The sequence below is a fragment of the Rhodamnia argentea genome, chromosome 3 (assembly GCF_020921035.1).
Source record: "Rhodamnia argentea isolate NSW1041297 chromosome 3, ASM2092103v1, whole genome shotgun sequence".
Classification (NCBI taxonomy): Eukaryota; Viridiplantae; Streptophyta; class Magnoliopsida; order Myrtales; family Myrtaceae; genus Rhodamnia; species Rhodamnia argentea.
The window spans coordinates 12,054,889-12,077,970 of record NC_063152.1 but is presented as its reverse complement, the minus strand read 5'-3'; the positions used below and the strand labels follow the sequence as shown (position 1 = coordinate 12,077,970).

The window sequence follows — 23,082 nt, the reverse complement described above, 5'->3', positions numbered from 1 at the left end:
GATTCTTATTTTCTCCCTATCAAACAAAAATTTTGATTTTCTCTGATTAAGAGCCACGTCAGCTCTCTCTCTCTCTCTCTCTCTCTCGCACTTTCTAGGAAAAACTGGATCTTCTGGCGTAGTGTAATCAGGGCTAAAAGGGACCAATGAAAATTCAAACAATGCGACAAAGACCCAAGACCAAATCAATCAAGTAACACTCAAACGTGTGAACATTGATTTTGAGTCTTTCTCGCAAACAACAGGAAAGCCCAAGGGCAATCTCGGTGATTGAGAGTCTCTCTATATATACACTAAGCAGCCCAATCCCTCGTTAAATCTCCATAATCACGCAATTTCCTCTAGCCGCCATTGATGGAAGAAGCCGAAGCAGTCATGAAGATCTTCGATAGATGCTGGTTCGAGCTCGAGATCTTCAAGAAACGACCAGACACTTCGCCTTCTTCAACCTCCGGATCCGATCCAGGTCAACAAAGCATAGGAGGAATACCCGAAGACGAAAACCCGTGTATTCATCTTTCCCGGGCTCCGTCCATTCTTGTGAGGTCCATGAGCGATCAAACGAGCATCATCCCAACAAGCTTCCCATCGAGCTCTCTCTCTCCAGACTCAGTCCTTTGCACGACGCCTATGCACAGCATGATCTATGAGGAAGAAGAAGGTTTCAACTGGAACAACCCGAGAAGCTCGGAGTTCTCGCGGGGAAAGAAGGGCCATGCGGGAGGAAGAGCGAAGAGGAGGTCCCTGAGCAAGAGCTTGTCGCAGCTCGAGTTCGAGGAGCTAAAAGGTTTCACGGATCTCGGGTTTGTCTTCTCGGAGGAAGACATAGATGACTCGAGCTTGGTCTCCATCATTCCTGGGCTACAGAGACTGGGCAAGAGAATTAAAGATGGTGAAGAAGATGATGAAGATGACGAAGAAGCCTATCATCGTCAGGAAGATGGTGATGAGAAAGAGCGTGTTGGCGAGTCTGCAGGTATGGCGAGGCCTTATCTCTCGGAGGCGTGGGAATGGTGGGAGGAGAAGGAGGAGGAGGATCCATTGATGAACTGGAAGGTTCCTGCACTTGGAAACGACACGGACATGAGAGAGAGGCTCAAATGGTGGGCTCACACCGTTGCTTCAACTGTTACATGACGGTTGTTTTCTGTCGTTGTTGCTATTGGTTCAATTTGGAAGTTTTGATAATTCTTCTTTCTTCCCAGTTTTCGTCGTGTAAAAAGATCTCTCGATTTTGTTCATGTACATATGATTACACATGAATTATTTGTCAATGACATTGGAAATTCTCATCTTGGGCAACTCCTGATTTTGCTTTGTTTAAGGAAAGCAGAAATTATGTTTTTCTTTTTTTTGCAAACAATATTATAAGCAGTTATTTTTCATGGATCCATCTTTATTGGGTGACTTCTCTTTTCCCTAAAATCAAGACAACATATGTCAGCTTGGTTCATCAATGATTTGATTTTTGACATTATTTTCAACGTAATTTGTGGTGGTGGTTTATGTTAATTGCGTAGACGAAATGACTTCTTGTCTTCCACGTATCATCTAAGAGCTTCTGAATCTTATTATCCCTTTGAATTACATGAAAGAATTGTCTTGAGAATGGCTATTCCGAGGAAGGGTGTGCATCGGTCTCGATCCAACTCAGGAATTAGACAGAACTAGTTGTTTTGGGTGGTTTCCATGGAAATTGGCCCGGTTCCCGATTCATGAGAAGGAACTGAAACGACCATACTGAATCGGCCCAAGTGTATTATTTTTTAGTTTTTTATTCAGCAGGAGCAAAGAGTACAAATTTGTTGTAGAAGTAATCTATCCTTTCACTAGTAACTTCTGTGTGCTTAACAATTTCGTTCTACACTAAAGTAGCTTTCAATATACTTAGGAACTTTTGAAAAGAAAATATGACATTTAAAAAAGGACTGCTCCAGTTTGATTCCAAAGTGAACATGGTTGGCTCCCATTTCCCAGTTTCACGGACGAGAAGCCGACTCTGTCCGATCTGATTCCTAGTTGCAAGAAAAGATTGAATCACAACAATTGTCGCTGAGGTTCTCTCCTTTTAATTTTCACACCGATTGTTGCTGAAGTTTTCTTCTTTTAATTTTATTTATACATATATAATGCTTGCTTTAGAAGAATAAAATATTATAGTTCAACAGATATTCATTTGATACACGTAAATCAACATTATGTTGAGTGCACAAACCTCAGCGGGAGTCTTTTGTCAAAGTTTTGCCACTTGTCTCGTGTTTAGCATCTAGCCGCATCTGAAATTTGAAAGACCATCCCTCTTTGTGCTCTCTTTCTCTTCCTCGAGGAGGATGACATGTAATTTTGACTCGTTGTCGCTAGCACCGTCACCTAGAGTTAGATGAATAGGTGATTTAGACCAATCTTGATGAATCAAATAGAAATTAAAATAGTCAAGATAAATGTCATGCAAAGTCAAAGTCTCTTGTGTGACAATATTATAATCAGATTCGCTTGTGTGCAATATACCCACAAAGATAATATTAAGGAGTTGAGGGATATAGATAATTGCACCCCGGATGTTATAGTGGTTTGGCTCATTGCAAGCCTATGTCCTCTCCATGCAAACAGCCTACTAGCTGGATGTCACTAGTGAATTAATAAAATATTACAACGAGTAATGCTTCTCAGATTGACACTACATCACACAATCACTCTTTTCAATGTCTCTCAAGGATTACAACTTTGAAGCTCACTAAGACAAGTGTATAAGAATTGAAGCTCTCTTTGACATTGGAATTTTCAACCCTTAATCTCATCTTGCACTTTTCGGCAACTTGGTATCCTTTTACACTCATCCACTTTCAATCTACCTGTTGGACAGTCATTAGAGAATCACTCTCCAATCAACACGTTGAACAATATTGTATGAAGAAGATTAAGTAGCCATTGAGAGATAAACTCAAAATCTCCATAGATTCAGTTGCTAATCCCTCTAAGCATATTGGCAATCATGATTCTACCTCCTTGTTCACCTATCTAAGGTCCTTCTAAGGTTTACCGAACTTCCTGTTCAAGGCTTGTTCACCTTCAACTCAAGTGCATCCAGCTTGTAGATACATCTAGGCCTAATGCCTTGTTCATCATTGATAGAGAACTCATAACCTTCACACGTTCTGTCAAGACAACATCTACATAACGGCTTGCACATCTTTCTTCGGTTTCTACTCAATCAATAAACATATTTGTAGCTTTTGATTGTTTTGTCATCTTCAAAATATCAAAAAGGATTTCCCTAACAATCTCCCTCTTTTTGATGATGACCAAATAATCTTTGAATATGCAAATGTGCAAGTACGTTCTAAAGATATTGAATTAAGCATATGTGAAAAGTAAAAGAAATATGCTTATCTTGCCAAAAATCATAATTCAGATCAAGGCATAATATGCATGTAATGCAATCTCCAATTTTAAGAAATATTCAAAGAATATAATCAGAAGATATCATATAAATTGATTATAATAATATATTTGAAAAATAATCACTGCTCAATATTATGCACCAAACAAGTTTATAATTATAATATATATATTCCCCTGCCCCCCCCTTTTTCTCACAATCAAAAAGCGATAATAATGAAAAGAGTATCACGTAGAGAACATGCAATCAATTCATCTTCACACAATCAGATGCAATGTATTTGGCATAAATGCAATCTTCAAATGCAATATCTTGCACATGCTTAATCGAACGTAAAAAAAAATATTACGTAAAACTCATATTCTGCGGAATCAAATGTCATATACATCAACAAATATATATAAAGGAACACCGATAAATTTCACTGCCATTTTTTCATAATGAAATGATGATGCAAATAAGAGATTTGTTAATGACAAATAGTAAGGGAAATGGAATATATACTAACCAAATTATGTGGAACTTAGCAAGTTCTAACACACATTTACCTTTTCGTCCATCATCAAAATAGTAATTAAGATCAGGCAGAGACTAAATCAACTTTATCGGGATTTTCTCATACTTGATCAATGCTCCCCCTCAATTTGTTCTTTCTTTGAGACGATTCTCCCATTTTCTTTAGCATTTTTTCCACATTTTGCTCTTCATTTCTATTCTTTCTCCTCTTCTCATCAAGATAGTATTTGTAAATGGCTTGTATTGTCGCTTTTGCAAGACAAAATGTTATTCCTTTATTTCCTTTTGAAGGGTAATACATCTAAAAAATAATCCAGATTTATAAATGTAGCGGAAGAATTATAGATCACATACCTATAATTGTCGTACATTCGCACTTGCCAACCAACCTTTCCGGCTATAGTCCCGTTGGTGATAGTCTTCACACATTATTCACCCAATCACAACACTATCGAGTCACCGGCCAGCTAGCTCGTGTGGGTTTCATCTCAATTTTAGGCTACCATGATCACATAGCAAAGGTCTACTCCAAGTCACTTTCGAAGGCATACATACAACTAACTTTCACCATCCTCCCACCAAGCATCCTTAAGTATTTCCTTACTCACGGTATTTCATCTATCGCTCTTTCCTCGTCCGTCATTCGAGATGCAATGCTATACACATGCCACATGAAAATCACGAGGGTTTAACTCAAGAAAACATTTAAAATAACAAGTAGTTCAGTTTGAAATACTCTACATTTTGAAAACTGTTCCAACGTTTAAAAAGATTTAGGTTTCGAAAACAACTCGGACTTAGCAAAACACATATATCTAACTTTTTCTATGTATGGCCTAACACATTCCTGCCCCTATCGCCATCTTAAAAGCTTGCCAAGAGCCACACCTTGTCCAAGCCTCTCTAACCCAACGTCACTCCCCGGCCTCATTAGATCAGGTCGTTGCGGGCCCATTAGCCTTTTCATAGTTCGTCCCCATATAAGAGTCTCATTCGATAAGTCTCACACCAAGTCTCACGATTTGTAGGCATCTCATATCACTCATCCCATAACAAGCTATTGGTCAGATGATATGATCATGCATGCACATTTCAAAACTCAATAGTTTTAATGTAATAAATCCGTACAATGCATGAACGTCCTCACGACTCTTTACGTACCCTTCACTTTCACTTCAATCCTTATCCTAGGCTAACATCCTAAACCATTAAGCAACCATCAAATCACGGATCATTTGACTGAAATCAATCTATAAACTCCTCACCTAGTCGCTATTCATTTATGTATTATGGTCATACAGTCAAATAGACCATTCGCCCAAAATCGACAGTTAAGCCTTAAATCACAAGCACAAATTCAAGCATAACACTTCACAATCACTGTTCGCTTCCTTACGAATCTCCACTTCATCATAGCAGAATCTTCAGGAAGAATCGATAACAAAACCATAAAATACACCATAGATTCAAGCCTAAGATCCCACAAAAATCAATTGACCAAACTCCACACTTTAAGCCTATCGATAAATCGTTACCATTTCGACTTGTCGTCCAATCCAACTATCGATCACTACACTACAACCACAAACAACCACGGAGATTATTATTTCCTCCATAGTGATCGACCAACTTCTTAACTAAAAGCAGTCTAAGCTACTGCTTATCCCCTACCAAACACAAACACAAGCACTTGTATATTTGATCTCGTACGTACCTACCAAACATTTCATCCACGAGTGCACCCTATCACTACACTAACCTACTACGATACCAAGTACGTAAGCAATGACCATCGATCCTCCCGCTCCGATACCACATTGTAAGGGATTATCCTTAATCCGTACTACGATTGCGTTCTATTTTAATCTTTTATTACATAAACGGGGGTACATGTGGAAGACCGAACAGAATGACAAGTGCATGTAATTCTATAGGTGGGCACGATGCCTAAAGGGTATGGCCATACTCGTAGAGTTCATTAACTTGTAATATTCACACATAGCACTCAAATAGTAAAAGTATACTATCAATCTGAAAAATTTGTACTTTTATATATAATAAATGAGTTCAGGGAGTCATCTAAGGCCAATCAAAAGAAACTAACAACATGCATGCAATAAAACAAGGCTCAGCTCCCTCCAACCGTCACCAACAGCGCACACCATCAATGTCATAATACTACCTCGTGGCTAACATAAAAAAGTACTTGCTGCGTCATCGCAATTCAAAAGATTACTTGTACATCTACTACCTCTACCCTCAAGCTCTACTACTTTCCACTCTCACCGATGATGCTCCCTCCAATACCGTTTTCCCCATCCCTATGCTTGCTCGTGAAAGGAGAGAGCTATGATCCATGCTACACACCCAAACCTCGGATGTAGATGGCCATAAAACGGTGTTCGATACGTCCCACTAGAGGACCCACATCGTTTACTATGATCGTACACAGCCTCCCACAACAGTTGTAAGGCGGATAAGGCATAAAACGCTGCTCCCAAGTGCGAGTGATACACACTGGTACCGAAATGAAGAATAACTTTGACTGGCGGACGAGAGCACAACATGTCTAAACAACTAAAACATAGTACCAACAACAAAAGTGAATAGAACTCAGTACTAAGCAAGCAACAATCTTACCCGGTCTCCAAATAGTCAAATTAAAACTCGTCAAATATTGTCGGATGTCAGAACTATACCTTCCTCAAAATAGGGAGACTGAAAGTCCCCAAGTTCATCCTTTTCCCCACCAGCTAGTTTTTCATTTATACATAATACATCTATCTTATAGATATATACTATTTAGCACGGATCAGCTCAACTAATCGTCCCCCTAGCCAAACCGAATTTCCTTGCACCCAGTGCAACTCTAATCCAACTACATTCTACAACCCCAACCAGCTAGGTTAACACTTAATTTTTGAATGGCCTGTGGTTTAATTATACTAAACTGATCATTCATCGTACTTATGCAAGCCAATTCCCCCACCAAGCTCTCATCCAAACCCTTGGCTACACCCAACCGATTTACTCTCAATTTCAATTCACCCGAGACTCCATATACAGAATTGAACCAACAAGCACATCATATAGCCGCCCTTTCCCCGAACCATACAAACCTAAAATATTCATTGTAATACATCCGCTCCTCACAACTTCAACCCACACCAATCCGACTACATTGAGCAGAATAGAAGCAAGTTAGAATCATTACTTGCCTCAAGGTTTTACGTGACAAGTAGGAGCAAAAACAGCGAAGGAACAAGGTCGAATCAGCTTCCTCTTCCTTTCAGCATCGCGAACCAAACGGCATGTAGGCGAGCGTAGAGTGCCGAATAGGTGGTAAATGAGCTGATGGGATGATGGCGGGGCTGGGGGACTTCTATGGGCTCGCTGGTGTCGGGCTGCTGAGGCAATGGAGCTCGGCCGAGCTCAAAGACGCTCGGGCAGAGCCGTCAAGGAAGAGAGCGAGAGGGAGGATCGGGGGTTTAACGTGGGCGGATCCCACAAGGTGAAGGGGCTTCATGGGAAAAGAAAGAGAGCAAGAGAGAGAAAATGGGTGGAGGAATGAATGGGGTCGGATCAAAAGGGCTTCATGCCAATTTTGCGAATCGAGCTCGCATCAAAACTAATTCACACAAATTACCACGGTTTAGTAATCTCTAACAATTCATTCAATAATACTTTTTTAAAAAATTGACATTTAAATGATCCAAAAAAATATTAGTGCCAAAGTGAGTATCGTACACAAATATTGATACTCCAGGATGTCTTTTGCTCATATTTCTTGTTCGTTTAATTTCGCAATCGATATAGGCTATTATTTTTTGAAAAATATTTTTCAAATTACTCATTTTTCACGGAATATATAGAGCCTTAGAATATTGGCATTTGTTAGTTAGTGATGATATTAGTACACTATCTACGCATGTATGCAACTGTCTTCTTGTACCACATTAGAGTCATCAAATTATTCAAGGCATATGGAAAATAATATTTATTTAATTAATATATTTAATAAGAGCAACAAAAACATAACCACAGTGAACTATCGCTCTACGTTCAATTTGGGACTGTGAAAACAACATTTTGACCATGATTCGGAAGATGTATAGGGTGTCCAACTGCAGGACAATGACTTGGATCTGTTGGAGCCGAGGTTAGAGAAGTGTGTTGCTGATGAGGGCGATGGCGATGTACTGGATCCGTTGGAGCCGGGGCTGGAGAAATGTGCTGATGATGATGGCGATGGTGATGATTTGGACTCATTGGAGCCGGGGTTGGAGAAGTATGTTGATGATGATGGCAATGATGATGGTGATGGCGATGACCTGGATTTGTTGGAGCTGGAGCTAGAGAAGTATGTTGATAATGATGGTGATGGCGATTGTCCTCTTCGACCATCGTTGCCTCATATCCTTCGTTGGTCGACATCGGAGAAAGCACATGACGATGACCTGGACTTGTAGGCCTTAATGTCTCTTCCATTGGAGCAAGGGCTAGAGGAATATGGAAATGATGATGGCCACGGTGATGGCGATGATGATGGCAATTGTCCTCTTAGGCCATTATCGTCTCATACTCTCCGCTGGTCGACATTGGAGAACGCATAGGGTGTTTAGCACCAGGAGTGTGGCATAGACTAGAAGGTACAAGTGTCTCTATTGACGGAGCTGGTGCCAAAGGTACCACGATGCATGGCGGAAAGTGAAAATTACGAGTGTCCTTGCCCTCTTGGCGCATCATCACCTCGTATTCTCCATCACCCGACATCAAGGGGAGATTGTTCTTCTCCAGCTTCCAATTCTTTCCTTCGGACAATCTGACCGTAGAGAAGAGAATCAAAGCAAGTGCGAGGCTAACAATAGTTGTCATATTCAAAGCCATTGACAACTAGAGGAGGAAGAATATGCTGCAGTACTCACCTCGACTCGGGATATATAAAACTCTTTGTGGGTCATTAACTTGGGAAATTTGGAAAGGCATTAATGGCTCTGCCATGCATGAAAAAAAAATCCGATTTTATTTTTTTAATAGAAGTAAATCCAATTTTGTTTGATTTGTGAAACTTTATTGCGCTTGGAGAAATGCATTTTGTTCTTTTGCGAACAGAACCCGGTCTCAAGATTTCCACACAAGAAGAAAATCCGATTTCAAAATTACCATAAAAGTCTTCGACAATTGGATAATCCATTGAAAGTAATCACTTGGATAATCATTTGTATCACTCCTATTAGTTAGGACGGTAAATTGATTTGAAAAATATTTGTTTAAAAATATCTGCTCGTATCACTCATGAAAAATGAATAAAAGAAAAACATCACGAAGGATTGATATCTCTAAATTACTCTCTTAACTATATGCTATAGATTGTTATCATGTTTAGGAGAACACTCGAAAATCAAATTAATATATTTATAGTACCTACCGAATTAGGAATATAATTTGCATATCTAATTTTGCCATCGTTCTACAAAAGTAGAAATTAGGAACTATATATAAATTGATGTTACTCTTCTAGAATACATTCTTGCACTAGATTACCCGTATTAAGTAAAAGCCAATCAACATGTTTGGATTCATTTTAAGATAATAGTAGGAAGGTTAGATCAGATTTGGGGCCGGATTGGCTTGGCTTGAAATTCCAACATTCTAATACGAGACTCGAGGGGTTGTGCAAGCTCATATAATTTCCATAAAAATAATTTCAAACTATAGTTCTTTTCACAAAAATTCAATTTTCCAAAATGGTCTACACATCTGAATAAGCCGAATAATAAAATTGACTTAGTCATTTCAAAACATGCATACATGCATCATCATATAGAAAATCAATACATGTAGTCACTTGCGACAGCATACACATCACACTAAGATCCTTGCATTCAAGACAACTCAGCTAAGTTATCACATGACATACCATCACTAAACATTGTGATATGACACATCACATCATTACATGATAAGTCGTTACTTGACACGTCATGATAAGACATGTCATTGTGTGACATAATCTTATGCATATTGCTGGTAGAAAGTCCAACCCAAAAGCATAAATCAATAGATGTAGGGAGATCACATAAATATAAAGAGAATATAATACCTGTTATCAAGTAATGTGGGACGACAACTTCAACACCCCTTCTCACGTGTAAGTTGGATTATGAGTGGCACGTGGGATTTGACTAATGGGGGTGGATGCGCATTTGCAGATAACATTAGCTTTGATACCATATTTGGTTTAAAGAAATAAATAATGGGATAGATGATTTACCATTGAGCACAAGGCCAAAATAAATATACATACAATGAAGGGTATAAATGTAAATATGCGCAATAAAGGGAAAAGCTCTAATCCTAATATATACAATATATCTAACAATTACATAGGTTGATATTTGTAAAATTAAAAAGCACGCAACATGCCCCGGAGTTATTCTTGGAATGTAACATAATGCGGTTCACTTAATTTCGTCTATAGAATTAATAAAAATATTAGCATTTATGATATATAAGATCACATAATAAAGGAAAGGATTGCGCTTTTTCTACTCCCTCTTTCACTAAGACACTTCATTTTAAAGTACTTTGACCATTTTATCCTTTGTGGTTCTCACGTTTTTAGCATCTTTTGACACCTAAATTTTGATTTTTCTTTTTAATAATTTATTTTGCATAGAAACTAGAAATTAAACTTTAGTTTCTATACAAAATAATTTATTTCATTAGCATGCATTGCATAATTAATTTAGTTTAGTATACATGACATCATTTGCATCAATTTGAATCGGCGCAAGGAAATTACGGCCGATGGACTTAAGTGGATAGCGAAACATTCAAGAATGAAGGCAAAGAAGAAGCTGAGCAGATCTGCAAACAACGCCCATGACTCACCCAGAGACATCAATCCACCTAGTGCTTTGACTGAAGATGCAGTTGCAACACCCGTAGAAGAGACCTGTCTCGTTCTGTGGGTCTCTTCATAGTCGAGAAGCACTATAAGGCCGTCCATCCGTAAGTCAAGATCGCTCCTGTCATAAGCACCACCATGCGTGACCTTCCCCCGAGCCAGTTCCAAGATCCGAAGTTTGATCCACAAGATTTGATGCAAGCTGGAATTGGAAATACAATGTTGCAAAGAGGTATATTTTCTAATTTGGTTACTTTTGATATTTGGTTGCATATTTTGAAAATTTCATTCCTCGATCTAGAATAATGCGATATTTGATTGCCTAATTGGAAGATTGCATATCTAGAATTGAATATCTTAAAAAATCTGGCAACACATCACTTGTCTAAATTGGAAGATTGCATATCCGATTTGAATATTCTTGAAAATCTTGCAATATATCGTCTTGCCAAAATTGAAAGATTACCAATCGGATGTGAATTTTCATAAAATCTCGCCTAATCTGAATAGGATTTCAAAATTTTTGGATATGCAGAGAATATTCAAAATGCAATCGATTAGGAAACTTCCTAATTTGCAACCGCACACGTGAAAATAAGTCTGTCTATCGGGCTCTAGATAGAATTATTTACATAGCGGGTATTTTGAATTTAAGGGTTGATCTATTAGGCTTTAGATCAAAACTTAAATCCGAAAAAAATAGCGGTAATTATCTTTCATTAAAAAAATTTGCAATTTTAATAATTAGGAAAACCAAAAATAAAAAATTTCTATTGTTCACCCTTTAATCATAAATCGAAAAATTCAGAAAGATTTTAGTAGGATGTGGCTTCTTAAAAATCACATATTATCAGTTTATTTTTAGCAAGATCAGATTTTCTAGAACACCTATCTAATAGATCATGTTCATTAAATAAAATATTTTTAGATCTATTAGGGTAGATTTTAATTTAAAAAATGTAGACATAAGGTTAAAATATTTTTATAAAATTTTTGGATTTAATGCAAACTAATTTTAATACTTTTAAGATAATCTTGAATCAATTCATTCTTATTTTTCATTAATCTTTAATTTCGAAAATTACACAAAAATACAAAGAAAAATTCATAAAGAGAAAACCCAAAAAACTGCACCTATGAACTTCAAATCAGATTTCATCAGAATTGCCAAGTTAAAAATCTTTCATAAAATTGGCACCGAAAGGGCATTAACTGAAAATTTAATGTAACCAAGTCCTTAAACTTAAAAATTTTGGGTTGTGATAAAATAAAATAGTCTCCTCTTGCTATTTTATTAAGTTTCTAATCAACCTCTCAAAATTATTAGTGACGGCTCCGAAAAATTAAAAAAACCTTTTGAAAGATAATCATTCAAATCATAAGCCATGATTTGGTAGGACTTGGTAGAGTTTGACCTAAGTTAATTAATTTGATATTCCATTAACCTAAAATTAAAAATCGAATTTGAAGTCGCGACAGCTTGACAACTCCATTAGGGACACTTAAAATTTTTGAAATTTTAATAGGACTTAAGCTAGAAAATTTTCATGGAAAAATTCTCTTGGTTTGAAAATCTTGGTTGAATTCTAATCTTCAGGTGTTAAATGGTTTTATAGAGTGGGAATTATAAGAGGTGGAGTCTATGGCTAACCCTTTGTTTTATAGGCTTGGTGAACGAAAATTTTTGTTTTTGAATTGTTGGAACGCTAATTGCTTTTAAATGTCGTGCAAGCTTTAGTGTAATTGCACAGCACCAAGTCTAATTCGTGATCGAACGCGGGTCACACCAATAGTTTTAGGATGGTATCTAAATGGTTCTTTAACCTTGGTAGTAAGGTCTCGCTAAAAGTTATCCCATTTGGGTCCCGAAATTCTTCAAAAAAATTGGATAGAATAGGACAGGATAATACTGGATAGGATAGGATAGGATAGGGAATCCGTGGATTTTAATTTATTCTATGCACTATTTAGTGAATGACAGTAACAAAGCATGATATTTTCGTATCCTTTCATGTCCATTATTCGGTATAAATGGCATATCAGTTTAAATAAAACTAAAAATTGGACAAATGAAAATGGTAAGAATTTCTCACAACACTCTTGCGTACTTCATTTTTATTTTCTTATTTTTTTTTAGTTTTTCATCTCTTCTTTTAATTCTTTTATTTATTTTTTCTTTTTTCCTATTGTATCATTCTACAATAAAACTTTGTTAAATAGTAAACAATACTAATATACCCAAAATACTAAACTACCTCAAATATATGATAAATATTAAGAGTAAATATATATGTTTATATATTTTTATATTATAAGATAGAAATAAATTCGAATACATAAATAACGTGGGAACAAATAAAAATGATTTTTTGTTATTTTTTTGTCATTTTGGATTTTTTAAATTAGAATACAAATATAATTTTGATCTTACTAATTTAAGAAGTTTGTTATTTGAGAAAAATATTTTGTTATTATGAATATTAGAAATCTTATCTATCTTCATACCACCTCCCCATAGGATAATTTTGTTAGGACTATATCCCTTTTATATCCGAATTTATCTTGCCTTGAGTAAGGGTGTGCAACCGGATCGGGTAAAACTAGGAACCGAACCGGACCGTTGAAAACTAATCCGGTTCCCGATTCCAATGTGAATAGATCTGGTTCCTGGTTCCAAATAATTGGAACCGGTTTGAACAGGTCCGATTTCTAGTTCCAAGTGAAGACCCACCAGGAACCGAATCGATTTTGGAACTGGTTCTTAGCTACAATAAAAACAACATAATTGCTCTAAGTAGTGTCCAATTCTACCTCATCTCATTTTTTTCTTCTCCAATCTTTGTCGCCTCTCTCTATACTTTGGAGGAATATTTTTATGGATTAATAGAGAATGGAGTTTAAAAAGTTATTTTTCATGAATGGGGAACGGAGTATTATAATTTATGTTTTATGTTACGTATTTGAACTTTTTATTGTTTATAATTGTACATGGCTACGTGTCTAGTGGATAGGAATTTAATTTGATCATCTTTTACTTTAAACCATCTTGCTGCTCAAATTATTTGTAAAGGATGAAATAAAAAAAAGGAAAAGGAAAAAAAATTCGAATAGACCCTGAAATTGCACCGTAAAAATAGGGAAGGTTCTAAAAACGGTTTCTGAAAAATAGGGTAAGTTTCAGATTCTAAAAACTAAGAACTGGTTATAATAGGATAGATTCTAGGTTCCAAGTTTGGAACCTACTTACCCTAGAACCGATCACCCCTAGCTTTGAGCACCAAACACAAGATGATATTTATCATATCCTGAATTTTGTCTTGACCACCATATGTAACCATATGTAACCTTAGCGATGCGATTTATAGTTTAGGGATATGATCTACTATACTATGTGTACAAGGTGTGAGAACCGCTTAATCTACAGCGGGTCGCTATAAAACGCAGGCAAGTCCTGCGAGTAGTAGGTTCTACATCAATAAGTAATAACAGGGCAGTATTTATACTTCTGACGCGACAAGTGAAATTCTGCCTCTTTGACCTGTTTGACACACCCAGGACGAACCTCTATGGCTCTCGTTTGCAATTTCTTTCTCTCAACTCCATAACATGTGCAGTCTTTTTTTTTGTTTTTTCCGTCTATTTTGCGCTGAGAAGCAATATTCTTGGTAAGGTTAAATCTACAAATTAGTTTGTGTTTTCTCTGAAAATACAATTCAATCCTCCATGCTGATTGGTTATTTGGCCGTCGCAAGTTTGGGTGATTGGGTGCAAGTTAAGAGGGAGATTTGTCAAAATATGATAGGAGCAGACACCATAGCAGAGGATATTCATCCTGACATATACGTGGGACAGTCAAAACAAAAATACTGCTCGGTACCAAAAAAAAAAAAAAAACAAACAAATGCTCATGTTAAGGCTTTCTACGAATTGTTGAAATATCGTCTCACATCGTATGACAGGAGATCATTTATAAATATTTGCCCTGCTATCATTTGATATTTTAGAACAATTGATAATGGTTCTACAAAATCTTACATGATATTATAATCATTGTTATTCCTTTCGCGTATAGCATCCACCTCCACCTTTCAAATTCCACGCATCGCTTCTAATCAGTCTTGCACGCAAGATGCAGTATTGAAATATTATCTCACATCGCTTGACAATCCGTCCTATATACTCTTTAACTTTGTGTGATTTCCTTTCACTTATTGACTTGATTTTTTGGGTTGAATATTTTGACACTCATAATGTAATGTATCTCTTGGATTTAAATTCCTAGCTGGTAGGCAATATATAGATGCTCAAGAGTTGTTATCCAGCGTCCTCATTCATTCCCTTTATAATGGAGGGAATCCACATGTACTATAAACAAGATATGTGGATACTTTTAACTCCGTAGAAGATCTCCCATAATGTTGTTCTCTCTCTTGTCCCAAAATGAAAGGATTGAGCGACTGGATTGATGCTTCCCTTCCATTTCCCATTGCCAAGTCTACTGTTCAAAAGGGGAGGTGCAGGTAATTCAAATACTTGCCTGTCGTAAAAGTCAAAGTTTGTGTTTGATGGTGGAATTTTAACTGGGATATAATAGGATAAAGTGACGTACGAAATTCTCCGGATAATAAAAATGGACATATCTAATCCTATTAAGTGTTTGGTACACTTTAAAATTTTATTACAAATAAATAAGCTATTCAATTAAATTAGAAATTTAGAAAATTTGAAAAATTAAAAGTTAAGGAAAAACCCTAGATCTAGGAATTGTTGCCACTGCGTCCACAGTGGCCACAATCAAAAATGGCGACCACCAACATCACCATGTAACGGCAACGCAAATCGGTAAATATGAAACCGACGGAGAGATTGGGCAGGGAATTTCAGGTGACCACCAGCATTGTCTTTGCATCTAGAAAATTGATCAAGGTCCGGGTTGTAGGTGACACCAAAGATTTGTAGCCTCTTTATCTCCATCTTCCCCTTGGGTTTATCACACCCCCTCCCCTAGATTTTTTATTTGGCATTTATCCAGACGCATTTGGGTTTGTCCAATACAGAGGACCCCCCCAAACGCTAGATAGGATAATTGATATCCTATCCGAACTCAAATCTGGACTACCAAAAGGCACTAAGGCCGAAGACAATCAAGATTTGATATAAATTTTCTGCCCAATTGATTTTGTATAATCTGTGAGTTTCTAAAAGAAATCCTTGACCTCTAGTTATAAATGCCATTGGAGTTGGTTCTTCATTGTAAATGATCCTTTTTTTTTTTTGTTGGTCAAATTTTGTAAATCATCTTGAGTTGCTGAATAAAAGTTCTTTTCTTTATAAAAAAAAATTGTTCTTAGTTATTTTTCTCTCTATTTTCCTCTGCGTCCTCTTTGTTGATCTCTAATAATCAACTTGGCATGTCCGACCAAGCAGGTAATTTGACTAAGGGAGACTCCTTGGAAAAAAAATGATGCTTTTGGTTGAGCATGTGGCCAAATGTTGGCGTCTGGTCCCCACTAGATTTGGCTTTCAACATTTACGGAAGGCCATTCCTAAGGTAAATGGTTTTTTCTTCCAAAACTAACCTCACTAATTTTTTCATTTTCCAATTTTTCCCTTGTTGATATTTTTCGGGCTTCTATATGCAAGGTGGCTGGCGAGACCAAATCTAGCTTGCGGCTGGCGAGACCAAATCTAGCAAGCGATGAGCTAAAAAGAGGCCGGCGAGGTCGCGCCACCCTACGCAACTGCTGCCTAGGTCATGCAACCCTTTGCAAAGGTCTTGTGATCTCGACAAGGGCCGCCTGACGTCACCACCCAATCTGCCCTTGTTGTGACCTCGGGAAGCCCTCATCGAGGGTTGGGCAACCTCAAGCGACCCTCATCCAAGGCTGCCCATGTTCGAGTGACCTCAAAAGACAGCTGTCGGTGCCGGATCTGATTCGCTAATAACCTGAGCTCTTCGCTGACTTCTACAAAGGGCTTGGGTTTTTAATGAAAAAAATAGATAAAAAATAAACCAAAGCCCTTTGCAAGAAGAAGGTTGCTAAAAGCTATGTAACCCAAAGTTACTTTTATAAAGTTGCTTTACAAAGCCCTTGGTCTCTTCTTCTCTCATTGCGAAGCTGGAGTCCTATTGTAAATTGTGAAAACGAATCCTAAGATCACCATGGCTAGAATCTAGAACATAATACTTGAGAAAAAGGGATGTACGTATCTGATTTGGAATCATCATTCTTCTGATGTGCAATAGCATTGATCCACTTTTCCTTTATTGCCCTCTGTATTCATGGCTTAATGAGATTGCCCCTCACAAGTCGTGTTCTGTTACTACTTCTTATGTAAGGTTATCTATGCATCGGGGTTAGCGAAAAGACTTGAGTCATGTTTATAGAGTTTTCAGCCACAAACCCTCTCATCACAAGACAGGTTTTACCCGGCCCACACTAGCCAGCCACCTACTAATTAAAAATCTTTATATTTTACATTATTAGACCAATCCCGTAAAACAGTAAATATCAGTCTATATTAGTGTAACCCACATAAAAAAAGCTCTTGCACCTATGTATATAGAAATCACAATCCATTGAGTCACTCTGACGGAGGTCACTAGCCTAATACAACCATAAATTTGTGATTGCGTAGGCTGGCCACCTCCATGGCAGCGGTAGTCGGGGATCGACTCAGTCTATCCGCTCTGTTTTTGGCTACAAGATGTTGAAGCTCTCGATCGGCCATGGCTATGTCCAACAGACCTTGACCGACCATTGCCACAAGAGTGAGGAGCTAGAGAGCTGTGAGTGAGAACCGAAGAAGCGGCCATGGCCATGAGCCCGAGGCCTGGCGACCTGGCTCAAAGCTCGGAGATATGCCAGCCATGGTCTCTCGATCGAACATACCGTAAGTGTTCTACAGTTGTGAGAACTGAGAAGTTCGCCAAATATCTCATAAAACCAGTTCTTTTTTTCCTGATTTGTTTAACTCTTTACACATAAAGTTCCCTCTCTTGCAAATATCCACTGGGAATATGCTTGGAACATTGACCAGATGAGATTAATCTTGTCCTTAAATTTCTTGACTCCAATTAGTTGGATAGAGGAATACATGTTGACTCCGGTCGTCGCCAAAACCTGGCAAGAACAGAGAATGGAATTTAGCATATCCAACTCACTGGACCACTAGCTTTGCTTTTTCTTCTTCTCTCGCAAATTTAAGTGCCAAAGCTTTTTATTGAATTTTGGATGTTCTCAGAATATGCTACGTTCATGCAAAATGTGCTCAATCTTTTGGAAGGTTATAAATAGCTGTTGCCCTCCAACACTGTTCATCCATTCCCAAAAAAATCAGAAATTACATCATATTATAGTACGTGATTAGTAGTGCGCAATGCGTGTAAGTGGTGAATTACTGGGCATCTACTCCTTTGGCAGGTGGTTTATACCCATACATTTTCACTGGGAGTGAAAGTAATGTAAGCTCACTGCCAAAGGAGATTTGCCCGGCAATTCACCGTTGCAATCTTCATCAAATCTGGGATGCTTCATTTGGGTTTTCTTTCATGGCACTATATTTATTTTATTTTAGTTACTTATTGCTTATTTTAGCTATTTTAGTCACTACATTCACTTTGTTGAATGAGAAATTTAACTTCTATGAGAAATGAAATAATGGGCCTACCCCGCCACCTCCTATGTAGGTACCGTCAACGATTAATTACCACACATCAAAGGTGGCGGCGTCCGGCGTGCAAGCAAAGAGAGATCAGTGACGGCCCGGTGGTAGTAATGGCTAAAGACAGGATGATGTGCATCGAGGCACTTCGGCAATGCAACTTGGCACCGAATAACTTCCAGTAACTTACTAGTAGGTTGGAGAAAAATGAGAAATGTAAAAAAAAAAAAAAAAGCAAAAATGAGCGAAAAAAAATAGAAAATAGAGAAGAGAAAAACACTATTTCAAATGGTTCAATGTGTCATTTGCTGAATGAGAGTGAAAAGAAATTGTTATTTATCACTTAATGGAGAAGATATCAATTCTTACAAGATGCTCCTTGGTGATTTTCGGTGAAATTTAAATAACTGAAGCCCACAATTCATGCCTATATTGAAAATCATCCTTGAATTTAAACATGTTTATTATCGTAATATTGTGATTTGAATCGTCGTAATAAATTTATTACATGAATTTTCAACCACAAGCCCCATAATTCCGGCCGCTCCTCACATCCAAACATAATCCTCGAAAATCCGTCTCGTCCCTCCAATGGATGTCGCAAACAGATCAACACTATCATCAATATCATAACCATATTTAGAAAAAAAAAATTCCATTATTTTCCATTCTTGGTTATGGTTAGAAAAGTTGTTCATTATTTTTCCATATTTGGAAAAACTTTTCCATTATTTTCAACGCTCTTATGGTTAATTTCTTTGAATATTTTACCTTTTTCCCCGCATGTGTAAATTGTGCGCCATCTATTCCCCATAAGAGCGTTGTTCATATGAGAAAATATTGCGTGAGTGAGATACTCCACGCTGGATTAATAGAAAACCATTCACAAATTGACACGTGTAGATAACAGAGGGAGATAACGGGAGATCGCCTCCTGCGTTTTTTCAAAATTCTGACGGGTAGGACCCGACATGCCATGTGTCAATCTGTGAATAATTTTCTATTAATCCTACATGGTGTATCTCACTCACGCAATATTTTCTCTTGTTCATATAGGAATGGCAAAATCCGATACAATGCTGCCGTCATATTTGAAAGTAGAGGTCCATTCACACTGCAAATTTAGTTCAATGGACTTTCTTTTTAATTTTCTCTAACTTTAACATTAGGTATGAATTCTAGGTACGAAACGATCATGGGGTTATCCCCACGCATATCAATTATCATGCCACTATAGATGACATTCGGGTGTTAAATAAGTACGAGCGAAATCATCAAGAATCGAGGGATTTTTTTAAGACCCATGAGAGTTCGGAGAATCTTATCTTGAAGACATGTAATAACCATATTTTAGCTCTGATGAAAATCCTAATCTCAACCCAAATCATAAATCCATCAATAAGTGAGGGAATTTTTTAGCACTGATGTGACTACTTTAATAAAAATTAAAACTATAAGATTCATTATATGATTGAGTCTGTACCAACTTTTCTCGGTTTGGAATATTCCCTGTCAATCTATAATATGCTTTGTTTGCCATCTTGGTGATGAAAAATGTACGTGTGTTATTTTTTTCTCTAATGTTTAATGACTTCATTTAACCATTTATTCTTTTTAATTTGGGTTCTATTTTTATTTACAATTAAGGTCAAAAAATTCTTTAAATATGAGTTTAAACGTGTCTAATTGTGTAGAAACAAACCCAAGTAAGACACTTTTTTTCTTGTGACGCAAATCCAATTATGCCAGATCTAAACCTATCAAATTAGAAATCGTGCTGTGCAAATAAATCGTGTTGAGAATTACAGATTTGCCGTCTAACATGAATTTAACAGGGTTACGGCTGCAACCAAAAAGTCAAAACTCAAAGTCATGAGAAGATACGAAATCATAGGTACGAACTTATTAATACCATCAATTTATCGTTCTTTTCACTTTGCCGACAAAGTTCAAGACATGTCTGAAAACTGAAACTAATCACCCCGCGGGGAAGTCGAAAAGTCGCACTTGAAGACGGCGGTGAACGTGGGGTGGGGGCCACGAGAAGCACGTGCGAAGTTTTTGATCTTTCGCTCGGGCGTTCCGAAGTTGACCATGAGTCAAAGATGGGAGTTTCCCAAATGGCATAGTACGAAAAATAGGATCAGAATATTCTCCAACGGAGCTTTTTGGCTCATTTACCATCCTGCCCTCTAGCATCAGGAAAACGTCCCGCTGACCACGACCTGCTAAAATTTTTTCATTTTCTCTCATTAAGAAGTAAATGTAAAACATGGTGTCAATTGTTTTCCAAAAATTTCGAAGAATATGTTGAATATAGACCAATATTCAAGCAAATTTGCGATAAGGATTCAATCGCATTGATTTCGCTTCTTTTTTTCGCTCGCGAATTGTTGAAAGGAAAATAAGAATCCGTGCAGATACACATACTCGGTAGATATAAATTCCACGATTTTTGTAGTTTGAACAGCCAAGGTCGTCCAAACTCTTAGCACCCGAAGCAAATCTAAAATGAATGGCTTACCCGCAATGATGCTTAGATGAACCCATTAGTGTGTGTGTGTGTGACGTACAAGCACCATGCAAGATGTTGCTTTTACGGGTCCATTTTCGAAAGTTGATTGGTGCTTTCATCTAAACCAAGAGAAATATAAAAACTAGTCGTCACTATAGGAACATGACCCGCAGTGATGCGGTTCGTGTCAGCGTTACTTTTCATTAGTTATTGAAATAATATATGATGTCATATTATTTTTTTCAGTAAGTCAATTTTATGGATAAAGAGGATCACACAAGTATAGTTTTCTATTAGTGGAACTCCACGGCCCGCAACCCTCACCAACTCCAACTAAGATTGCCATGCCTCAATAACTTTACTCATTGATTGATAAATAGATTTCATTTGCAACATATACTAGAGCCTAAGTAGAACCGACACCAACACATAATGCACGACGCAGCACAACACGACAAGACACACCGACACATCGTTTCTAAAAAAAATAGAGAATTTCGATCGATACATTGAAACATGTTATATATTAAATGTATAAATATACTTGTTAAATTGTTATGTATATATAAAAAATTTAGCAACAACGATGAGTTTCTTCTTCTTCTGTTAGAGATTCATGATTTTTTTTTTTTTTGCCTAGCTCAGTATATTAATTTTGGCGTGGCTGGATATATATTTAATCATATATATTTTTTGATAAATTTACATTTTGGCTCATAATTTATTGAAAATGCTCAAAATTGATCCGATTTGTATTGGGGTGTCGAGATGCTAGACTCACTTGTCGCTGGCGTGTCTAAAGTGCTAATCATATGTTATTCACACAACACGGCACGATACGGATGCCCTTGAAGAGTGTCGGTACTTTCTAGAGTAATAGACTTCGGCATTACCTTAAAATTTCTCTGACTAAGAGCCACGTCAGATAACTCTCTCACATCCCCATCTCTCGCACTTTCTAGGAGAACCTACTTTGTCGCATGACGTAATCAAGGCTAAAAGGGACCAATGAAATTGAAACAATTAGACAAAGACCCAAGACCAAATCAAGTACTCAAAGCAAAACGTGTGAACATTGAGTTTCAGTCTTTCCCGGAAATAACGGGAAAATCCAAGGGCAATCTCGGCAATTGAGAGTCTATATATATACATTAAGAAACCCAATCCCTCGTTAAAATCTCCATAATCACGCAATCTCCTCAGGCCGCCATTAATGGAAGAAGCCGAAGCAGTCATGAAGATCATCAATGGATGCTGGTTCGAGCTCGAGATCTTCAACAAACGACCAGACACGTCGCCTTCTTCAACCTCCGGATCCGATCCGGGTCAACAAAGCATAGGAGGAATGCCCGAAGACGAAAACCCGTGTATTGATCTTTCTCGGACTCCGTCCATTCTTGTGAGGTCCATGAGCGATCAAACGAGCATCATCCCAACATGCTTCCAGTCGAGCTCTCTCTCTCCAGACTCAGTCCTTCGCACCACCCCTATTCACAGCATGGTCTATGAAGAAGGAGGAGGAGGAGGAGGAGGAGGAGGTTTCAAATGGAACCACCCGAGAAGCTCGGAGTTCTCGCGCAGAAAGAAGGGCCAAATGGGAGGAAGAGCAAAGAGGAGGTCCCTGAGCAAGAGCTTGTCGCAGCTCGAGTTCGAGGAGATAAGAGGGTTCATGGATCTTGGGTTCATCTTCTCGGAGGAAGACAAAGTAGACTCGAGTTTGGTCTCCATCATCCCTGGGCTACAGAGACTGGGCAAGACGATTGAAGATGGCGAAGAAGACGGCGAAGAAGATGGCGATCATCATCAAGAAGATGGTGATGAGAAAGAGAGTGTTGGCGAGTCTGCAGTTATCGCGAGGCCTTATCTGTCGGAGGCGTGGGAATGGTGGGAGGAGAAGAGGAAGGAGGACCCGTTGATGAACTGGAAGGTTCCTGCTCTTGGGAACGAGACGGACATGAGAGAGAGTCTCAAATGGTGGGCTCACACCGTTGCTTCAACCGTTAGATGACGGCTGTTTTCTGTTCCTGCTGTTATTGGTTCGATTTGGAAATCCTGATGGTTCTTCTTGTAAAAATA

The 23,082-nt window shown here is 37.8% G+C and overlaps 1 protein-coding gene across 2 annotated transcripts; it reads left to right on the top strand.

Moving 5' to 3' along the window:
* The first annotated feature begins 216 nt into the window (after positions 1-216).
* LOC115733630 lies at positions 217-23,082 on the top strand. Of its 2 annotated transcripts, none has more exons than XM_048276358.1 (2): positions 217-892; positions 22,800-23,082. In XM_048276358.1, the coding sequence occupies exons 1-2, from the start codon at positions 355-357 to the stop codon at positions 23,012-23,014; spliced, it is 753 nt and encodes a 250-aa protein (XP_048132315.1). In that variant the 5' UTR covers positions 217-354; the 3' UTR covers positions 23,015-23,082. The 2 variants fall into 2 exon arrangements, with proteins under 2 accessions (XP_048132315.1, XP_048132314.1); XM_048276357.1 differs by having other exon boundaries at positions 220-892; positions 22,785-23,082.